Source organism: Ceratotherium simum, chromosome 16 (genome assembly GCF_057802395.1).
Source record: "Ceratotherium simum simum isolate JZ-2026a chromosome 16, ASM5780239v1, whole genome shotgun sequence".
Lineage (NCBI taxonomy): Eukaryota > Metazoa > Chordata > Mammalia > Perissodactyla > Rhinocerotidae > Ceratotherium > Ceratotherium simum.
Window position 1 is genome coordinate 14,851,596 of NC_141915.1, and position 20,816 is coordinate 14,872,411.

The 20,816-nt window shown below is 38.2% G+C and overlaps 2 protein-coding genes across 2 annotated transcripts; both read left to right on the top strand.

Annotated features, from left to right (window-relative positions):
* The first annotated feature begins 4,101 nt into the window (after window positions 1-4,101).
* Window positions 4,102-5,164, top strand: LOC101395166 (olfactory receptor 1A1-like). The gene has a single exon (XM_087440189.1). It carries the CDS (start codon window positions 4,235-4,237, stop codon window positions 5,162-5,164), a length of 930 nt encoding a protein of 309 aa, XP_087296315.1. The 5' UTR covers window positions 4,102-4,234.
* Window positions 5,165-17,570: 12,406 nt separating this feature from the next.
* On the top strand, window positions 17,571-18,633 carry LOC101396380 (olfactory receptor 1A1). The gene has a single exon (XM_014789834.2). The coding sequence runs from the start codon at window positions 17,704-17,706 to the stop codon at window positions 18,631-18,633; it is 930 nt and encodes a 309-aa protein (XP_014645320.2). The 5' UTR covers window positions 17,571-17,703.
* Window positions 18,634-20,816: the final 2,183 nt, after the last annotated feature.

Consider the following 20,816-nt stretch of genomic DNA (forward strand, 5'->3'; position numbering starts at 1 on the left):
ACTTCATCTGTTAGGTGATGGGTAGAGAGTGAGTTATTTTAAAGAGTATGGATCATCTCTATCCTCAAGTCCCTGTGCTCAGAAATCTCCTCCCCTGGTTCCTTGTTTCTTTAGTCCCTGCAATGATTACACCAAACTCTGATCCTTTTCTGGTGCTACTTTTCTTACATTCTTTAACTCTTTTATTTTATTGCCATATGGTTGTGTATGTACCAGATTGTAACTCCCAAATGTTACCCTATTGATCAGTCACTTTATTTAAATGTCCAAATATCTATATTTACATTAAACAAAAGATTGCATATGTCTATTACCAGAAAGAGGTAGTGCAACCCACATCCACCATGCTGCTTCTCAGTTCCTAATGAAGACAGAACAAAGTTCTTGCATTGCTTCACAATCCTCCACATATAAACCCAAACTACTTTTCCAGACTGATTTCTTCCTGCTTTTATGCTGTGCTCCAAATAAAGATATATAAGTCATTTTTATCTGAAGTAATTCTCAAATGTATGGATGCTTTGTCTTTGAGATTTTCTACATGATAAGGAACTTGGACTTCTTCTGTTAGGTGATGGGTAGAGAGTGAGTTATTTTAAAGAGCACAGAAAATTACATTTGCATATTATAAATATACTTTTGGGTTCACTAAACAGATGTGTCTGTAAAGAAGCCTACCTGAGACAGGAAGAACATAAATAAGAAATGGGGTGGTAGCTAGAAAGAGTTACAAGATTGAGGAACATTCGTTGAATGACTAAAGAGGCTAAAATATGTTTACCAGTTAATGGGAAAGTGCTGGTGTTGAGGTAGATATTGAAGAGAGAAAATACTACAGCTGACAGAATGGTGGAGCAATATAGCTGAAGAAACAGAAAACAACAAGGCTGACAGAATATTGGATGCATGGACACTTTTCTTCTGAGTCTTCGGCGGAAAAGGGACAGGATGGACGTAGGTATATGATATGCAAGAAAGAATATTGAGGAAATATTATCCCTTTCATCCCAGAGATAGTGTTCTTGTCAGTCCCTATGCCAGCACTAAGCCATTGTATGCAGTTCCAGAGTAAATCATTTTCATGCTTGATAGAGAATTCCTCCCTCCTTATCGTTTTCCTCAAATTGTCTTAGATCTTCTTGGCTCTTTGTTGCCCTATTAAATTTTTGGATCAGTTTACTAAGTTCCATGTTTAAAAGAAACCCATGGTGTTTTGATTGGGATTGCAATTAATTCATAGATTAATTGGAGAAGAATTGACATTTTTACAACATTGAGTCTCCATTAACAGTGCTTATTTCCACATTTTTTAGATATTCTTTTGGTCATTCAGTAAAGTTTAATAATTTTTGAATCTAGTCTTGGACCTCATTTGTTAGAATTATTTCCAGATTCCTTAAATTTCTGTTGCTATTGTGAATAGAAAGTCTCTTTAAAATTATGTTTTGCTACTAATTTTTACTTAAATGTAACAACAGTATTGTTTTTTGTTTGTTGGGGTTTTTTGCTTGAGGAAGATTGTCCCTGAGCTAACATCTGTGCCAGCCTTCCTCTATTTTTTGTATGTGGGACACCGCCACAGCATGGCTTAACGAGTGGTGTGTAGGTCCACACCCGGGATCCAAACCTGTGACCCCCAGGCCGCCGAAGCAGAGCACGCAAACTTAACTACACCACCAGGCTGGCCCCCAGTATTGTTTTGTTTTGTTTTTTAACAATGATTTATATCAAACAAACTTGCTGAAACCTCTTACTGCATCTAGAAAGTCTCTTGGATTTCTTTTGGAGACAATCTTATTTTCTGTGAATTCTATCCACTTTGATTTTTCATTTTCAGTTATTATACAGCAAAAATTTCTTCTAGTGCTCTTTTCACGAATAGGACAATGTTTAAAATGCTTTACACAGAACGCTCAATATAAACTCCTTGTTTCATATGGATCTGTGGCCACATCTCCCAGGGGCCTTTAAGATCAGCTCTGGCTTACAATACTTGCTCTTGAGTATTCTTTTTCTTTCTCAGAACTACATAGTCTCATTTATTTCTTTTAGGTTTTGCCTATGTGTTTTTTCTTTTTATCTAATAATTTATATAGAATTTCTGTGTGTTTAATAGGAATCAGCTAAGTCTGCCATATTGCCAGGAGCCCTGCCTCTAAAATATTACGTCTCTACCATATAGGCTAACCGTAGTCTCTGAGCCCTCTGTTTTCACTGAACCCTCTCCTTCTGAGATAGTGTGATTCTGTGTATGTATGATACAGGAAAGGGCACTTCAAGACAGAAGACCAAATTCATTTATGCACAGAGATGAAAAAGCGTGTCATGTGTAGGGGAAAGATAATTTACCTGCTTCCCTGGTGCTAGCATATAATTCCCATCTGTACTATAGGAGACACTGAGAACTGGTGGTTAAATTAATTACATATTGAACTAGTTATCGAGTAGAGGTCTCTAGAAAACTTAGTGAATTACTTAGGATATCCTGGACTACAGTAATAAATACATTTAAAATATGTAATCGTTTAAACAGAATAAAGTTTATTTCTCTTTTATGTAACAGTGGTAGTGGGTATCCTTGGTGGTGGGTGGCCCTCTTGGTTGTAGAGAACTAAGGACACAGGCTCATTCCACCATGTGACTCCACCATCCCCTTTATCCTCCTAGCCATTTGCATCCAGTTGCCCAAGGGGAAAGAGAACTTGGAGGAAGCCCAGAACTGGAATGCATGGATGGATTGGCTAGAACTCAGTCACATGACCATACCTCAGTGCAAGGGACCCTGGGAAACATAGTCTAGCTGAGTGTCCAGGAAGAAGAGAACAAAGTGGATTTTGGTGAGATGCTACTGGTCTCTGCCACAATTGGCCTCAGAGTCAAGGTGAAGGAAAGGAGGGAACCAACAGCGAAGCGATTAAGGAAGTCTTACAGTATTTCAGGTAGAAAATGATGGTGGTCAAAGCTAAAGCACTGAGACAATAAGTATAAAATCTATGTATGAATTATTTAAAATGAAGAATCAACAAGGTCAGATGTAGAGGTAGGGGATAACCTGAGTGATAGAGCCTGTGAGCATCCCACATGTGGGGAACCCATGAAACAAACATGGAGATATTCAAACTATTGAGTGCAAAGTCATTGTTGCTTAAAACAAAAAACATTCCAAATAATCTCTGTAAAAAATATAAACAAGATATGGTTCTATTCCTCAAAAGAATCTGGCAGTCTATTTAGGTTGGATGTGCAGAATATGGGATCAGACATGTTGGTGAGATGACTGAATGTGGAAATATAGGAAATGAGATCAAGCCTACGGACACAGACCTGAGAGTCTACTAAGCAGCAGTTGAAGCCACGATGGAGTTGGATGAGTCACCAAAGGAAATAATAAAGAAAGGTATGAGAAGGTTGGAGAGGAAATCATTATGATTACATATATTTAAGGGTTTTGGATAGAGATGAAACCTATCCAAGGAGGTGGTGAATGTCTACTTTAAATAAACAGGATACCTGGGGAGTAAACGCTGATCTTGTTTTGCTACAAACTATCCCCAGTGGTCTTTGTGATTTACAATCTTCTGATGCCAGAGTAGACATTTGTTACATCCTGGCTCTGGGCTTGTTCCAAATTTGGTCACTGGAACAATTTCTAATTGTCTAGGGTGCTCTTTGTACTGACCATCCTTTGTTTTTGTAGAGTGTTGTGTAGAGTGTTTTGTTTTTTGTAGAGTGTTTTTTCAAAGACCCCAAAACACTGTCCTTTCCTCCTCATGTGTAATAAAATTAGTGTGTGGTTCAGAATTCTCCAAAAGTTATAAGGACCTTGAGAGCAGAGACTATGTCATATATGAATAAATGGATGAATACACTGTGTTTTTCACATATTTTTGTTTTTCCCTGAGGCCTAAGAACGTTTCTACCTCATTGGATATGAACTTTAATTGTTCGTTCAATGATTAAACTCGAGAAGTTTGCATGATGGTGCTGGGGTTGGGGAGGAGGGGCACTATTTAAGACTGCTCACTTCTTAGACGTGCGTGTCCAGGGCTAATTGTCAATTAGTCCCACTGACCACGGGGATTTTTCCCCGATGTATTGGCTATCTCTGGATTTAGTAAACCCAGGTAGAGACACAGCCATCACGGCAGTCAAAAGTGGTGGTTTAGGAAGATCGTTACACACAGCCGTTCACTAATAATTCTAGATTCCTCTCCCCTTTCCTGCTGAAGGGTCCATGGGAGAAGACAACCAAACCTCTAACCTGGATTTCTTCCTCCTGGGAGATAGTGGTCATCAGGAACAAGAAACGTTCTTCTTCATCCTCTTCCTGTTCATTTATCCCATCATATTGATTGGAAACCTGCTCATCATCTTGGCCATTCGCTCTAACATTCGCCTTCACAACCCCATGTATTTTCTCCTTGCCAATCTCTCCTTAGTTGACATCTTCTTCTCCTCTGTAACCATTCCTAAGATGCTGGTCAATCATCTCTTGGGCACCAAAGCCATCTCCTTTGGAGGATGCTTAACACAGATGTATTTTATGATTGGCATGGCTAACACAGATAGCTATATCTTGGCAGCAATGGCATGCGATCGTGCTGTGGTCATCAGCCGCCCACTTCATTACACAACAATTATGAGCTCACGATCTTGTGTCCTGCTAATTCTTGTGTCTTGGGTGGTTGGAAGTGCCAACGCCCTCCCACACACTCTGCTGACAGCTAGTCTGTCCTTCTGTGGAAACCAGGAAGTGGCCAACTTCTACTGTGACATTGCCTCTTTGCTCAAGCTGTCCTGTTCTGACATCCACTTCAATGTGAAGATGATGTACCTAGGAGTTGCTGTTTTCTCCATGCCATTACTATGCATCATCATCTCCTATGTTCAGGTCTTTTCCACAGTCTTACGTGTTCCATCCACCAAAGGTGTACGCAAAGCCTTATCCACCTGTGGTTCCCACCTCACAGTTGTTTCTTTGTATTATGGGACAGTCATGGGCATGTATTTCCGCCCTTTAACTAGTTATAGCCTAAAGGATGCTGTGATAACTGTGATGTATATCGCAGTGACCCCAATGTTAAATCCTTTCATTTATAGTCTGAGAAATAGGGACATGAAGGCTGCCCTGAGGAAACTCTTCAACAATGGAATATCCTCATAACCTCATACTTTGGAGACTTCAGTCACCAGTTAGGATGCATTTGAAAATCCATCCCCAATGTCCTCTCCCTCCAAGAAACCACCTTTGATTTCCCAGGGCAAGGCCACTCAGGTCTGCAGGCTTCCATTCATTCCTGTCAGGTCCAAAAGCATGAGAGATGTCAGCAGTGTATGGTTGCACCCTTTCTGGCATCTGCTATATTGAGCTAAGAGAGAATATCACCTTGGGCTCTGAGCCTCTTTCAAGGTGTTAATATAATAGTGGATTTCCCTTATTTCATAATGCATTCATTCATTCCTTTACCCTCAGCCACTATTCCGTCTTTTCTCCATTATACTCTAACTTTTCCACCTTTGGAAGGGACATTAGGTTAAGCCACTGTGCTGGTCCAGATTGCAGGCAGCAATACTAGCAAGAGTCTCCCCCTCAGTCCACTTCTTTTCAAATAATGAAAGGTCGCATAGGTACAGAACTAGTGAGCTATCCTGACCACTAGGCAACCAACTTTGCCAGATGGGATCAAATTACAATCCACCCTATTAGGTCCTTAGGAATTCTGACTTAAGATTCAAAAACAGTCACAGTTTCTTGCATAGGAATTATCCCTCCATCCAGGACTTATAGTTGCAGCCCTGGTCCTGTGAGCACTACATCAAGTAGGGGGAAAAAACCAAGGTAATATGGGTAAGAAAGAAAAAAGTATAGTCATTATACCAGTGTACTCTTTCCTTGGAAAGAATTGCATAGTCATAGCAGCATGCTTCCCTACCTCCTCTTCCCCAGATCCACTAGAAAAACAGAAACCTATCCGGTGGAGACACTCCTTTAGCCCCATTCATGTTCATACTGAGTGTGAGCACACACTCATGAGGGTGTATAAGCTAACCCATCATGTCTTTATCTCCCCCCATTTTAGATAACCAATGTTTTAATTGCCCATTCCAATTCTCTATCAGACTATACTCTGAAGAGGGTATCTCTCTACCCATTGTTTGACATTACAGGCTACAAAGTATATTCCTGGGTCTGAAGAAATAATGGTTGGCCATCCAAAATGGTGCAATAGCTTCTTTTCCAGTTCTTTTATAGCACTCAGCATTTGCATCTACCACCAGATAAGCAAAGCCCAGTCCAGAGTCCGTGTCTATTAATGTCAAGACCCACTTATTTGTAGCCCCACAGGGCTACCAGCATCAGTCCCACTTGCCAGCTATGATCAGGGCCTTCCCTCCAGGGAATCTGCCACAAAGCCATCTGCAGTCTCTGTCTCTTTTGCTGGCAGACAGAACAGTTCCTATTGGTATTTTCTGCTCCAGGGGGTCCAAGAGGAATATGTCCAGATTCAGCCCATTTCTGTATTGCTACAATACCCCATATCCACTCATTTCATAGATCCAGGTGGGCACCTCAAGTGAGCACACGGGGATGTCTGCTTATAATTCCAATCACCTTCCAAACCGGGAAAGGAATTTTTCTGATGGGCATCAACATCTCCTACTTTAATGCACCCCTCAAATTCCCAGAGTGTTTTCCATAGAGCTCTGCCCTATATGGGCATCCCTTTAGTAGGCCAGATTTCTGCAGTCCTGACCATATGGCTTGGTCATTGGCCCCCACCCATGAGTCAGTAAAACTCAAATACAGGGGCTTTATCACTGTTCAATCAGTGTCAACTCTAAACTATCCCAAATATTTAGCCCATAACCATGTGTAGCTATAGAACTCTTGATATGTGTAAGTCCAAATTGAAATGTGTTATAAGCTTAAATTACACTCTGGAATTTAAATATTATGAGATATATCAATATTGTTTTAAAATGCTGATTGCATGTCGAAATGATAATAATTTGGAATATTGGGTTAAATTAACTATAATATTAAAATGATTTTCACTTGTTTCTCTTGCCTTTTTCTCCCCAGCCTTATTGTACATCCTTTCAAAACATTAACTCTTACTTTCATTGGTCTTTTCTATTGTGGTTTTCTTTTCTTTTCTTTTCTTTTTTTTTTTTTTTGATGTATATTTCATTTATTTCTACTGTGATTTTTATCCCCTTCCCTCTACTAACTTTGAGCTTAGTTTCTTCTCCTTTATTAGTTTCATGAGGTGTAAAATTAGGTAATAATTTGACATCTTTATTTTTTCTTAACGTAGGTGTTTATTGCTACACACGTCTCACTTTGCACTGCTTTTGCAGCATCCCATAGGTTTTAATATGTTGTCTTTCCACTTTTATTTGTTTCAAATATTTTTTAAATTTCCTTTTGATTTCTTATTTGACTCATCAGTTGTTCAGAAGAGTGTTATTTACTTTCCACGTATTTGTGAATTTTCCAGCTTTTCTCCTGTTATTCATTTCTAGTTTCGCACCATTGTGGTCAGAAAAGATACTTGGTATGATTTCAGTCTTTTTAAATTTGCTAAGACTTGTTTTGTGATCAATTATATGATGTGTCCTGGAGAATTTTCCATGTGCACTTGAGAATAATGTGTATTCTGCTGCTTTTGGATCAAATGTTCTGTTTTCTTCTGTTATATCTTCTTGGTCTAAAGTACGGTTCAGGTTCAAAATTTCTTTGGTGACTTTCCATCTGGATGATCTATCCATTGTTGAAAGTGGGGTATTGCAATTCTTTACTATTATTGTATTGTTGTCTATTTCTTCCCTCGCAACTGCTAGTATTTGCTTAACATATTTCAGTGCTGCAATGTTGCGTGCATATATATTTACAATTGCTATATATTCTTGACGAATTGACTCCCTCATAATTGTGTAATGACCTTGCCTCTTGTTGACATTTTTGACTTAGAGTCTATTCTTCTGTATAAGTATAGCTACTTCTACTCTCTTTTGGTTTTCACTTGCATGGAATATCTTTTGCATCCCTTCACTTTGAACCTATGTGTGTCGTTAATGCTGAAATTAGTCTCTGTAGGTATCATATAGTTAGGTCTTAATGCTGAAATGAGTCTCTGTAGGTATCATATAGTTAGGTCTTATTTTTTTATCCATCCAGCCACTCTGTCTTTAGAATGGAGAATGCAATCCATTTACATTTGGAGTAATTTTGATAGGTAAGGACTTGCTAATGGCATCTTCTTGATTGTTTTCTGGCTGTTTTGTAGGTCTCTTGTTCCTTTATTCCTCTCTTGCTTCCTTCTTTTGTCAATTGATAATTATTCATAGTGGCATGCTTTTATTCCCTTCTCTTTACCTTCTGTGAATCTACTTAGATTTTTAGTTTGTGGTTACCATGAGGCTTACATAAAACATCTTATAAATATAACTGTCTCTTTTATGCTGATAACAATCTAACTTAAATAACATTCAAAAACTTTACTCTATTACTCCCCACTTTGTGATTTTGATGTCACAATTTACCTCTTTTTAGATTGTGTATCCATTAACAAATTATTTTACCTATAGCTATTCTTAATAATTTTGTTCTTTAATTATAGTTAAGTGGTTACCATGCCACCACATTATAGAATTGGAGTATTCTGAATCTGACTATATGCTTATCTTTACTAATATGTTGTATATTTTCATATATTTTTGAGTACTAATTAGTGACTTTTCTATTTAGATTGAAGAACTCCTTTCAGCATTTCTTGTAGAGCAGGTCTAGTGGTGATGGACTCCCTCAGCTTCTCTTTGTTAGAGGAAGTCTTTATCTCACATTCATTTCTGAAGGACAACTTTGCTGGGTAAAATATTCTTGGTTGGCAGTTTCTTTCTTTCAGCATTTTGAATATATCATCCCATTCTCTCCTGACCTGCAAGGTCCCTGCTGAGATACCTGCTGATAGCATTTTGAGGGTTTCCTTCTATGACAGAAATTTGTTTCCTCTTACTTTTCTTATGAATTTATTTATTTTTTGAGGAAGATTGGCCCTGAGCTAACATCTGTTGTCAATCTTCCTCTTTTTCTTTTCTCTCCCCAAAGCCCCAGTACGTAGTTGTATATCCTAGTTGTGGATCCTTCTAGTTCTTCTATGTGGGACACCACCCAAGCATGGCTTAATGAGTGGTGAGTGGGTCTGCACCCAGGACCTGAACCCACAAACCCCAGGTCGCCAGAGTGGAGCATGTGGACTTAGTCACTACACCCTGGCTGGCCCCTGAATTTATTTTTCTGACATCAATTCTGCCTAAAATGTCAAAAAATATATATTATTCTGCTCTTTATTCATTTCTGTCTGCTGTTTCAAGGTCAATTACATTTTCATCTAAATTTGTTTTCATTTTATACTGTCTCCTTTTTTTGATGTCTTAATAACATGAAAAAATAATTTCTAAAAAATTTTTCTCTTCCCTTTCTTAAATTGCTTTCAAGTAGAAATTTTTCTTCCAAGGACTTAAGGTACTATTCCCTTTTTCTTACTCTGCAAATATATTTTGTACATTTTTTTAAAATGTCTTTAAAAGAGAAGGGATTTAATCAAGCGTGGAATTTGCCACCAGCCTATTAAACTAAGTTTCTTTCACCAACCAAAAGATTTTTTCTTTGGGAGGGAGGAGAAGGTCAAAGATTTCTTTGATAAGTTAAGAAAGTCATAGTCACTTTCCACAGAAAACAGTTGCAAATATTTCAGTGTTAAAGCACCATTTTCTTCAAGGTTTTATTATATATCATTGCACAATTCCTTGCCTCTAATGGGTACTCAGTAAATAAATTCTGAGAAGGACAGATAAATAAATAATGTGGACAGATAAGTAAAATCTGAGTAAGAGATTGTGAGAAGGACACCAAGAACAAAACATTATTACCAAGAAGAGAATATTATCATGGGATGTCATCTTACCTATGTCTGAGAGCCCATGTCTTGGACACTGGAGCATGATCTGATCACAGGGCAAGTAACAACAGAGCAAATAGGATGTATAACCTGAAACATGTCTAGAGAAGAATATAATTTAAAAAATGTTGTTTCAATATCTGCTATATCCAGCCTCTGATAAGAGATTTTGGACAGTTGTCCAACTATTACATGAGTAGAATAGAATTTAATAAAATAACATTTACTAAGTGCTAGGCTTTGTTTTAAGGACTTTTCCAACATTAATTCATTTGATCCTGATAACAAGTTTAGGAGAATGTTATTGCCATTATTATTATTATTACTACTACTCCTATTTCAGAGATGAATAAGTTTGTTCAATAATTGTCAGAGGTAAGTTATAGCCAGTAAGAGGCAGAACCTGAATTGACACCCAGCCAGAGCTCATAGTCTTCACCATGGCCCTCTACAGAAAGGAAGTGACCTCTCTACTACTGGAGGTGATAAGTCATAGGATAATGACCATTAATCAGGGCTGTTATAAAAGGGGCACATATATGAAGTGGACGAGACAACATCAAGGCCCTTTTCATCTGTAAGAATCTGAAAAAGTACAAGATCTGCCATCGACATGGTAGATAAAGACATTATAACTCCCATCATAAGTCAAATGCTCCTCAAGTCAAATGCTAAAGGAAAGATAAAACAGAATTCTTTTCTTCATCGCACTTAACACCAGAAAGGCTTCAGCATGGCCTGGAAGAATGACAAGGAGCTCAGGTGTAGCACAGTCCTTGTATCCCAAGGGGTGGTTCCAAGTTAGTGCTGAACAGCAGAGGACAGGGGCCCACATTCCCAAAAAGAGGCTAGAATAGGTCAGCCCAGGACTTGGACCCTGGAGACATACTCTCCTAGAAACACTCTCGCCCATCCATTCTTCCAGAAAGAACTCTAGGTACTATTACTCTTGAGAACCACTCTGTGCCCTCAGGGCACAGCTATAGGAGTGTGTCAACAGGTCTCAACAATTGCTCTGACTTTGGCCTGAATGAAGTCAAGGGAGAGTCATGTTTCAGGACTTTATAACCCGTTGAATAATTCAGTTTTCTCTGTGCTATAACGTGTTCTACTTCCTTGAGGAAGAAACTAGACTCCTCAACCTCAGGCTCCATACAGAATAGATCCTTCTGCCTCTTTGCTCCGTGGTTGGGAAACTCAAGGCACCTCTTTCTAAACCATCCCAGTCCTGTCTCTTCTGCCTCAGGAACTGTGACAAGAGACCCACTCTCCAGGATTGCTATTGTAACTTTCTCTGGCATGCTTGCCTCCAAAAAGGAGTACTAACACGTGCTAGACCAGCTGGCTGTAAACTTCCCATTTGTGGAAGAGGAGTGAAGGTCACAGGACCAGGACCCTTTTTGACAGCACCTGAACTGACTCTCCAAGTAGGGGCTGTGGATGTTGGGGAGTTTCTATGACAGTGACATCAAGGGATAGACAGCCAGCAACTACACTACCTGCAATATCTCCTTTGACCCTCACAAAACTCCCAAGAGGCAAGTAGAATTATTTTTTCATTTTATCAGATAAAAAATGGTGAATTGAATTGCCTAATTTGTCACAGAGAGGTAGTGTCAAAACTAGGAATCTCAGATTGGTCTGAATCCTGAACCCAAGTTCTCAAAATCATGTAGGCAAAAGATAGACAGAGAGACAGAGACAGAGAGAGAGACGTAGAGTGAGAACGCTTCCCTTCTAACAAATGGTTACCCTTGGGTTCTTGTCCATGGAAAGGGGATCAGGAAAGGATAGTTCCGATTTGGTTTTCTCAAGTCAGAACTCTCTTTAACTCTTGAAGTTTAGTGTGTGTGTGTGTGCCCTCACACAAGCCCACTGCCTTAGAGAGGAGCTACAAACCCACCTGTACTCCCACATTCAATGGGGCATACTAACAGGCCCCTTCAGAAAATTCTGTTATTTCATTGTCAGAGCACTGATGGGCTGAACTATCAGGGAGACTCAAAGCACTTAGAGGACAATTTTTGGCTTTGTCTACTACCTCTGATGCCAAGGGGAGGCATTTGGCCTCATGTGTCTCTGAAAAATTGTCCTCAGCACCACCACACACACTTGCTGGCATTCTCAGAGCACAAACACTTCCCAGGAAGAGTATTTTAGTGGGCAGCATTGCCTGGACTCCAGGCGTCTTTCTAGTGAACTCAAAGCTCTCACTCTGCCTCTAGTATTCACGATGATGCACTTCCTCTCCTCTTCCTGGGAGTACAAGTTTCTTTCACCTCTTTCTCCAGGGTTTCTGCAGAAATCCTCTCTCCCCATGATGACCCCTACGTCTTGCAGTATGGATCATCACTAGCCTCAAGTCTCTGGGCTCAGAAACCTCTCTCCCCTTGTTCCCTGTTTCTTTAGTTCCTGCAATGATTACACCAACCTCTTATCTTTCTGGTGCTACTTTCCTTACATTCTTTAGCTCTTTTATTTTATCACCATGTGGTTGTTCACGCATCAGATTGTCACTCCAAAATGTTGCCCTGTTGATCAGTCACTTTATTTAAATGTCCAAATATCTATATCTACATTAAATAGTAGATTCCATATGTCTATTACCAGAATGAGTTAGTGCAACCCACATCCTACGTTTAGGAAAATGGCCTTGATCTACCCATGTCCCATGGCCACACTCTGGACCCAGTTATCACCAAACCTGTGAAATCTTTATGTTAAATTTAAGTGTTTTATTATGTTGTTAAAAATCAGAAAGGCAAAGAGAATAATGTAACAAAAACTATTCATCTAGATTTAAGTGGAACATTAGGTCATATTTGCTCCAAATTTCTTAAAGAAATATATAATACAGATACACTTGAAACTCTCTTTGTTCCCATCCAAAATCTTACTTTTCCCATTCTCACCCCAGAGATAACAGTTGCTCCAGAATGGGTAGCATACTCCCATTCAGGATTCATACTTTACTATATATGTGTATATTATTTTATGTGTTAAATTTTTCATGCCTTCTCTGTTATGTCATATATCTTCCAGAAACTTGATTTTTTTCAATTACATTATGATTTTTCAAAATTATTCCATATGAATACGTTCATTTTAACTGTTTTGCAGAATTCATTAATAGGAAAAAGTCACAAATAACTTATCCATTTCTAAGTTTTCTGTATGACGATATACATCCTTTAAATATTTCCGGAACACGTGTTAGAGTTTCGGGGGTCCCACTAAGTGGAAATGCTGAGTAAGCAAGAAGGGCAAGAATTTTCAGCTTTCCTAGACATGGGAAATTGTTCTCCAAATAATCATACTAGTTTTTCCATTTCTTCCCTACACTTGAAATTGTCAGACTTCACACTTTCTCCAAGGCAAAAGATGTTCAATTGAATTTTGTTTTAATTTGGTTGAACACCTTTATTTTGGTTATTGTCCACACCAGTTTCTTCTTCTATGACTTGTCAATTCAAGCTTGCTTTCCTGTATATCCTGCTCGATTTTGGGGGTTTTTCTTATTAGGCTATAGACTCTTCTGAATACTAAGCCTTTATTGATTATGTGCACAGCATATATCTCTTCCAGTCCATGACTTGTCTTTCCCCTTCCTTAATAATGTCTGTTTCATACAAATGTTTTATTATTAAAGTAGTCAAATTTTACATTTTCTCTTATGTGTTGTGCATTTTGTTCCTAGATTAAGAAATCATTTCCTACCCTGATATCATAAACATATTTTGTTCTCAAGTTTCGAAGTTTTGCTTTTCAAAATTAAGTCATTAGGGAAAACTTTTCTGTATTTTTTTCATATGGGTAACCAGTTGTCCCAGCACTCTTTACCAAACAGTCAGTCCAACTGTTCCCTGCCTGTTTCTAAACAAACTCAGGTCATATACCAATTTCTAATAAGCACTTGCTCTGTTTCTAGACTCTCTAGTCTGCTGCATAGACGTGTTTGTCAGTCCCTGTGCCAGCACTAAGCCATTGTATGAAGTTCCAGAGTAAATCATTTTCACACTTGATAAGACAATTCCTCCCTCCTTATCCTTTTCCTCAAATTGTCTTACCCGTTCTTGGCTCTTTCTTCTCCTACATGAATTTTTAGGTCAGTTTACTAAAGTTCTGTGTTTAAAAGAAACCTATGGTGTTTTGATTGAGATTGCAACAAATTCATAGATTAATTGGAGAAAAATTGACATTTTTACAACATTGAGTCTCCTTTGACATTGCTTATCTCAACATTTTTTAGATATTCTTTTTGTCCTTCAGTAAAGTTTCCTAATTTTTTCCAGTTTTATTGTGATATAATTGACATACAGTATTGCATAAGTTTAAGGTGTACAACACAATGATTTTACTTTCTTATATAGTGAAATGAAGCTTTTGTAATTTTTTAATCCAGTCTTGGACCTTATTTGTTAGGATTATTTCTAGATTCCCAAATTTCTGTTGCTACTGGGGATAGGGAGTCTTTTTTAAAATTATATTTTGCAATTTATTTTTACTTAAGTGTAAGAATGGTATTGATTTTTTAATACTGATTTATATCAAACAAATTTGCTTAAACCTCTTAGTTCATCCAAAATCCAACCTCTTGGATTTTCTTTGTAGATAATCATATTTTCAATGAATTCTAAACATTTTGGTGTTTAGAATTCCAAATCTTATCTAGCAAAAATTTTTTCTAGTGCTCTTTTCATAAATAGGACCGCTCTTCAAGTGTTTTATGCAGAAGGCTCAAATTAAATATCCTGCTTCATGTGGATCTGTGGCCACATCTAGTACAAGGGTCATTAACACCCCAGACTTCAGCCTTTGGACCTAATTCCTGGTTAAAATCCCAAGGGTCCACCATAGCCTCAGCTCCGGCTTACAACTCTTCATTTGAGCTTTCTTTTTGTTTCTCTTGGTATTTTGATTGGAATTGCAATGAATTCATAGGTTAATTGGAGACTTAACATTTCTACAATATTTAAACTTCCATTAACATTGCTTATTGCCACATTTTTTAGGTATTTATTTTATGTCTTTAGTAAAATTCTGTAATTTTTACAACTAGTCTGGACTTCCTTTTTTAAGAATTACTTCTATATTCCTTTAAATTTCTGTTGCTTTTGTAAATGGGGATTCTTTTTTAAAGTTATAATTTCTAATTTATTATTATTTAAGTATAAGACAGTATTGATATTTTAATACTGATTTCTATGCAACAAACTTGCTGAAAATTCTTAGTTAATCTGGAGATTCCCTTGAATTTTCTTTTAAAACAACTCCATGAATTCTATCCACTTCATTCTTTCTGTCCAGTTCTTATATGGCAAAATTTTTTCTAGTGTTCTTTTAACAAATAGAGCAACACTTTGTTTGAGGCTCAGAGCACTAAGCTCCCTACTTCATGCAGATCTATGTCCACGTCTTTTGAACAGAGGCATTGTTGTCCCAGACTCGAGCTCTTAGGACCTTATTCCTGATTGTGAACCCCGAGGGGCCACCATAGCATCTGCTTTGACTTACAACACTTTATTTGAACTTTCTTTTTATTTTTCGTAGTTAGGTATTCCCATTTCTTTCTTTTATGTTTGGCTACATGTATTTTTTGTTTTACTTTTGTAATATTTATAAAGTCTATGTATTTTAATAAGAATGTTGCCTGTTGACATATATTTAGTCTGGCGTGTTGCCAAAAGCCCTCTTCTTAATCTTAGACTTCCTTACCAAATGACCTAACCACTGCCTCTGAACCCTCCAGTTTTATCGAATCTTCTCAATTCTGAGATACTATGATTTGTGGCAATATAGGGAAAGGCATTTCAAAATAGAAATCCAAATTCATTTAGGTGCAGAGATGAAGAATCACATCATATTTAGGGGAAAGATAGTTTTACCTGCATTCCCTGTGCCTGGTATATAATTCTCATGTGTACTCTAAGAAACACTGAGAATTGGTGGTTGAATGAATTACAGACTGAATCAATCATTGAGTAAAAGTCTCTTTAGAAAAATTAGTGAACCACATAGGATATCCTGGACTACAGTAATAAATACAGGACAAAATGTGTAATGGTTTAAAAAGAATAAGTTTATTTCTCTCCTATGCAGCAGTCCCAGTGTGTCTCCTTGGTGCATGGTGGGTCTCCTGGATATGAAAAACATGGGACACAGGCTCATTCCACCATGTGACTCCACCACCCCATTCAGCCTCCTGGCCATTTGTGTTCAGCTGACAATATGGGAAAGAGAGTGTGGAGGAAGCCCAGAACAAAAACACTTGGATAGATTGTCTAAAATTAAGTCACATGATAATACCTAAGTGCAAGAGAAGCTTGGAAATGTAGTATAGCTGAGTGCCCAAGAAGAGAGCAATGTGGATTTTGGTGAGCAGTTAGTAGTCTCTGTCACAATTAGTATACCTCAAGATGGATCAAAGAGGAGAGAACCAGTGGTCAAGTGGTTAAGGGAGCATTGCAACATTTCATGTAGAAAATATGATAGTGGTCAAAACTAAAGCACTGAGAAAATGAGTATAAAAGTTATGTACTAATTATTTTAAATGAAGAATCAACAATATTAGATGTAAAGGTGATGGATAAACTTGATGAGTGCCTGTGAGCACCCCATATATGGGGAACACATAAAATAAACCTGGACACAATTCAAGACCTACTGACTTCAAACTTATTGGTGCATGAAATGATCAATATTCCACAATAATCTCTCTGGAAGAGATAAAAATAACAAGATATGGTTCTCCTACTCAAAAAAGCTTGCAATCCCCTTAGGTTGGATGTGCAGAGTGTGGGGTTTGGTCAGACACGTTGGCGAGGTAACTGAACGTGGAAATATGGGAAACGAGATCAAACCTACAGATATAGACCTGAGAGTCTACTAAGCAGCAGTTGAAGCCAAGATGGAATTGGATGAATCACCAAAGGAAATAATAAAAAAAGGTAAGGGAAGGTCAAAAAGAAAAATATTATGGTTACATATGTACTATATATATTGAAATCAAGATGAAACCTTTCAAAAGTGAATGTTTACTTTAAAAATGGGATGCCCAGGAGGTAAATTCACTAACCTAACCTCACTGGTCTTTGTGATTTATAATCTCCTGATGCCAGTGTAGACACTTCTTATTTCCTGGGCTCTGAGCTTATTCTGAGTTTTGTCAGAGGGACAATTTCTAATTGTCCAGGGTGCTCCTTGTACTGACCATCCTTTACATTGGAGTTTATTTTTCAAAGACCCCAAAATATTGTCATTTACTTTTCATGTGTAATAAAATTACTGTGCGATTCAGGCTTCTCCATTAAGTTGTAACTTCCTTGAGAGCAGAGACTATGTCATATATGAATAAATGGATGAATAAACTGTATTTTTCACATATTTATGATTTTTCCATGAGGCCTAACAAAGTTTCTAGCACATCGAAGATGAACTTTAATTATTTGTTAAATGATTAAACCTTAGAAGTTTGGGTGATTGTTCTGGGGTTGAGGAGGAGAGACACCTGTGACACATGATGCTCACCTCTTAGATATGAGTGTTCAGGGCTAATGGTCAATTACTCCCACTGACCAACAGGGATTTTCCCCCCATGTATTGGCTATCTCTGGATTTAGTAAGCCCAGGTATAGACACAGCCACCACAAGAGTCAAAAGTGGCAGTTTAGGATGATCATTACACATAGCACTTCACTAATAACTCTGGTTTCCTCTCCCCTTTTCTGCTGAAGGGCCCATGAGAAAAGACAACCTGTCCTCTGCCCTCAATTTTATCCTCCTGGGAGTCAGCGGTCAGCAAGAACAGGAAGATTTCTTCTTCATTCTCTTCCTGTTCATTTATCCCATCACATTGATTGGAAACCTGCTCATCATCTTGGCCATTCACTCTGACATTTGCCTTCACAACCCCATGTATTTTCTCCTTGCCAATCTCTCCTTAGTTGACATCTTCTTCTCCTCTGTAACCATTCCTAAGATGCTAGTCAATCATCTCTTGGGCACCAAAGCCATCTCCTTTGGAGGATGCCTAACACAGATGTGTTTCATGTTGGCCTTGGGTAACACAGATAGCTATATCTTGGCAGCAATGGCATATGATCGTGCTGTGGCCATCAGCCGCCCACTTCATTACACAACAATTATGAGCCCACAGTCTTGTGTCCTGTTGGTTGTTGGGTCTTGGGTGGTTGGAAATGCCAATGCCTTCCCCCACACTCTGCTCACAGCTAGTCTGTCCTTCTGTGGAAACCAGGAAGTGGCCAACTTCTACTGTGACATTGCCTCTTTGCTCAAGCTGTCCTGTTCTGACATCCACTTCAATGTGAAGATGATGTACCTAGGAGTTGGTGTCTTCTCTGTGCCATTACTATGCATCATCATCTCCTATGTTCAGGTCTTTTCCACAGTCTTCTGGGTTCCATCCACCAAGGGTGTGCTCAAAGCTTTCTCCACCTGTGGTTCCCACCTCACAGTTGTTTCTTTGTATTATGGGACAGTCATGGGCATGTATTTCCGCCCTCTAACTAGTTATAGCCTAAAGGATGCTGTGATAACTGTGATGTACATTGCAGTGACCCCAATGTTAAATCCTTTCATCTACAGTCTGAGAAATCGAGACATGAAGGCTGCCCTAGGGAAACTCTTCAACAAGAGAATCTCCTCATAACCAAAGTGAGGTCATATTGGTGACTGCAGTTACCAATTAGGATGCACTTGAAAATCCTGTCTATGTCCTCTCCCTCCAAGAATCCACCTTTGTTTTTCCAGCCACTAAATTCCTCTTCTCAGAAATCCTGTAACAGTTTGATGAGACATCCTATTGAGATGATCACTTTTTAGACATTACTGCTCCTTTTGGCAGAGTGGCAACACAGGAATATTAGGTCCCTGTCCCAGCTATGCTACTGACTAGCAGAGTAAAGTTGAGAAGGGTTGAGTCTTGGCTTCCACAACTGCTAATAGAAAGAATAATATCTGTTATGGGGTGTGAGTATCATAGTAGTTCATGCTTTGAAGGCTATAAATCACTATTCAAATGTCAATTTTTTTGGACTATTATGTTTAATAATCCCTACCACGCTTGCAAACCTTGAGGGCAAGAGCTATCTTAACACATCACTGTACTACTCCTAATGTTGGTCATTAAAGTGCATCCAGTAACGACTGGTGGAGACAGAATGAATGAATGTAAGTGAATAAATATAATCTGATCATGATTAGACACGACCAGATTCGATGTTATTTCCCATCCATCATATACCTGGCATGTCATAAAGTCACTTTGGATCCATTCAGGAAACAGAAATCATACTCATTATTTTTAAACAAAGAAGATTTAAAACAAGGAATTAAATACATAATGTATTCTGAAAGTGACTGAAAAAGAAAAAAGGTGGATTTTGATGTATCCCCAAAGTTTTTAACTCCAGGAAAAAGTTACTTCCACTAGGTCTGGGGGAACTATATGGAAAGGAGGTGTTACCAGAACCTAGGAGCTCAGAAGTGGGATGACCACATATTTGATGCTCAGATCTCTGAGAGGAGCTGCTAAACTGCTGTCACTTGGTCCCCACTTGCTGAGGTGACCAAAACTTTCATTCCTGAGCATCTGTGTCTTCAATAGTACTGAATTTGATGTTGATGTAGTTTCTATTAAACTTTACAGTTGGGCATGGACATACAAATGCATCTGACGTAGTTGTAGACATGGATCTCCTGGCACCCCACACAATATATTTCTACTTGGAATCAGTCACTCCAGCCAGTAGAGAAATTCTTTATTTTCTGAATGGCCCACAGAGTCATGCTATAATTTGGTTGATCTTAACCATAATAATATAAGCTGAAAATATGTAAATTCAAAAAGATTATTATTGATAACCTTTTCATAAGGTTTTAAACAACTAAAACAACCAAAAATTACACTTTCTGGGGATAAATATAGATGCAATAAAAAGTGCATTAAAAGTGCATTAAAAACAAAAAGAAGAGAAAGATGAGTATAGGATTCAGGATGAGAGGATATTCAAGAGGGGTGAGTCAAGAGAATGGAAGTGAGGCACCATGTCATTGATATAGGTTGTTACTAAAGTCCTAATTTTCATGTTGGGTGGTGGATCAATGGGTGTTTACAATATTTTCCTTATTGAATAAATAAGTAAATGATAGCTAGGTAGATAGACGGATAGATGTAGAAAGGTAAAAAATAAGGAGCTCTGCATGAAGCAATGATGAGAATTTTTCTTTAGTCTAGGATTGGATAGAGAGAGACAGCACTAGGGAGGAATGGGCAGTGGTAAGACCAGAGTGTAATTAGGCGTCTCAGAGCAATATAAGGAAAAGAGAGTGAATATATAGACAAAGAATTAGAAACAAAAATGATATGGAAATGAAAACAATAGAATGCACTGATTTTATGATAATAAAGGATACCTTTAATTAAAATAGTGAAGAAGAGAGTAATGTAAGAAAACTCAGTTCCATTTTGGGCAGAAAGGGTTCCTGCGGGACACTCTCATGAAAGGATTCAATAAATTGTACAAAGAAGGTATGAAACTTTGCAGCAAAATTAACAGAGCATGAGTCAGAGTGGAGTTGTTGATAAGTAAGTCTTGGAAATATGGATGAAATCATCTAAGAGACTCTTTAGAATGACTAAATTTTAGGAAAGAGGGCCATAATGGAGAGTGAGAATTCTAGTAGGGGGAGGAAGAAACTTGTAGAATCTTGACTTGATGTCCCTGTAAGTCAAGCTCTGTGTCTCACTCAGTTTTCTATCAGTCAAAGCACATAGCACAGTGGATGGTCAGTGTGTGCCATAATACTATTGAGTGGGCACGTAGACATTTG

What these genes read in the sequence shown, in the direction of transcription:
- LOC101395166 (XM_087440189.1), top strand. Translation starts at nt 4,235, where the DNA reads ATGGGAGAAGACAACCAAACCTCTAACCTGGATTTCTTCCTCCTGGGA.
- LOC101396380 (XM_014789834.2), top strand. Translation starts at nt 17,704, where the DNA reads ATGAGAAAAGACAACCTGTCCTCTGCCCTCAATTTTATCCTCCTGGGA.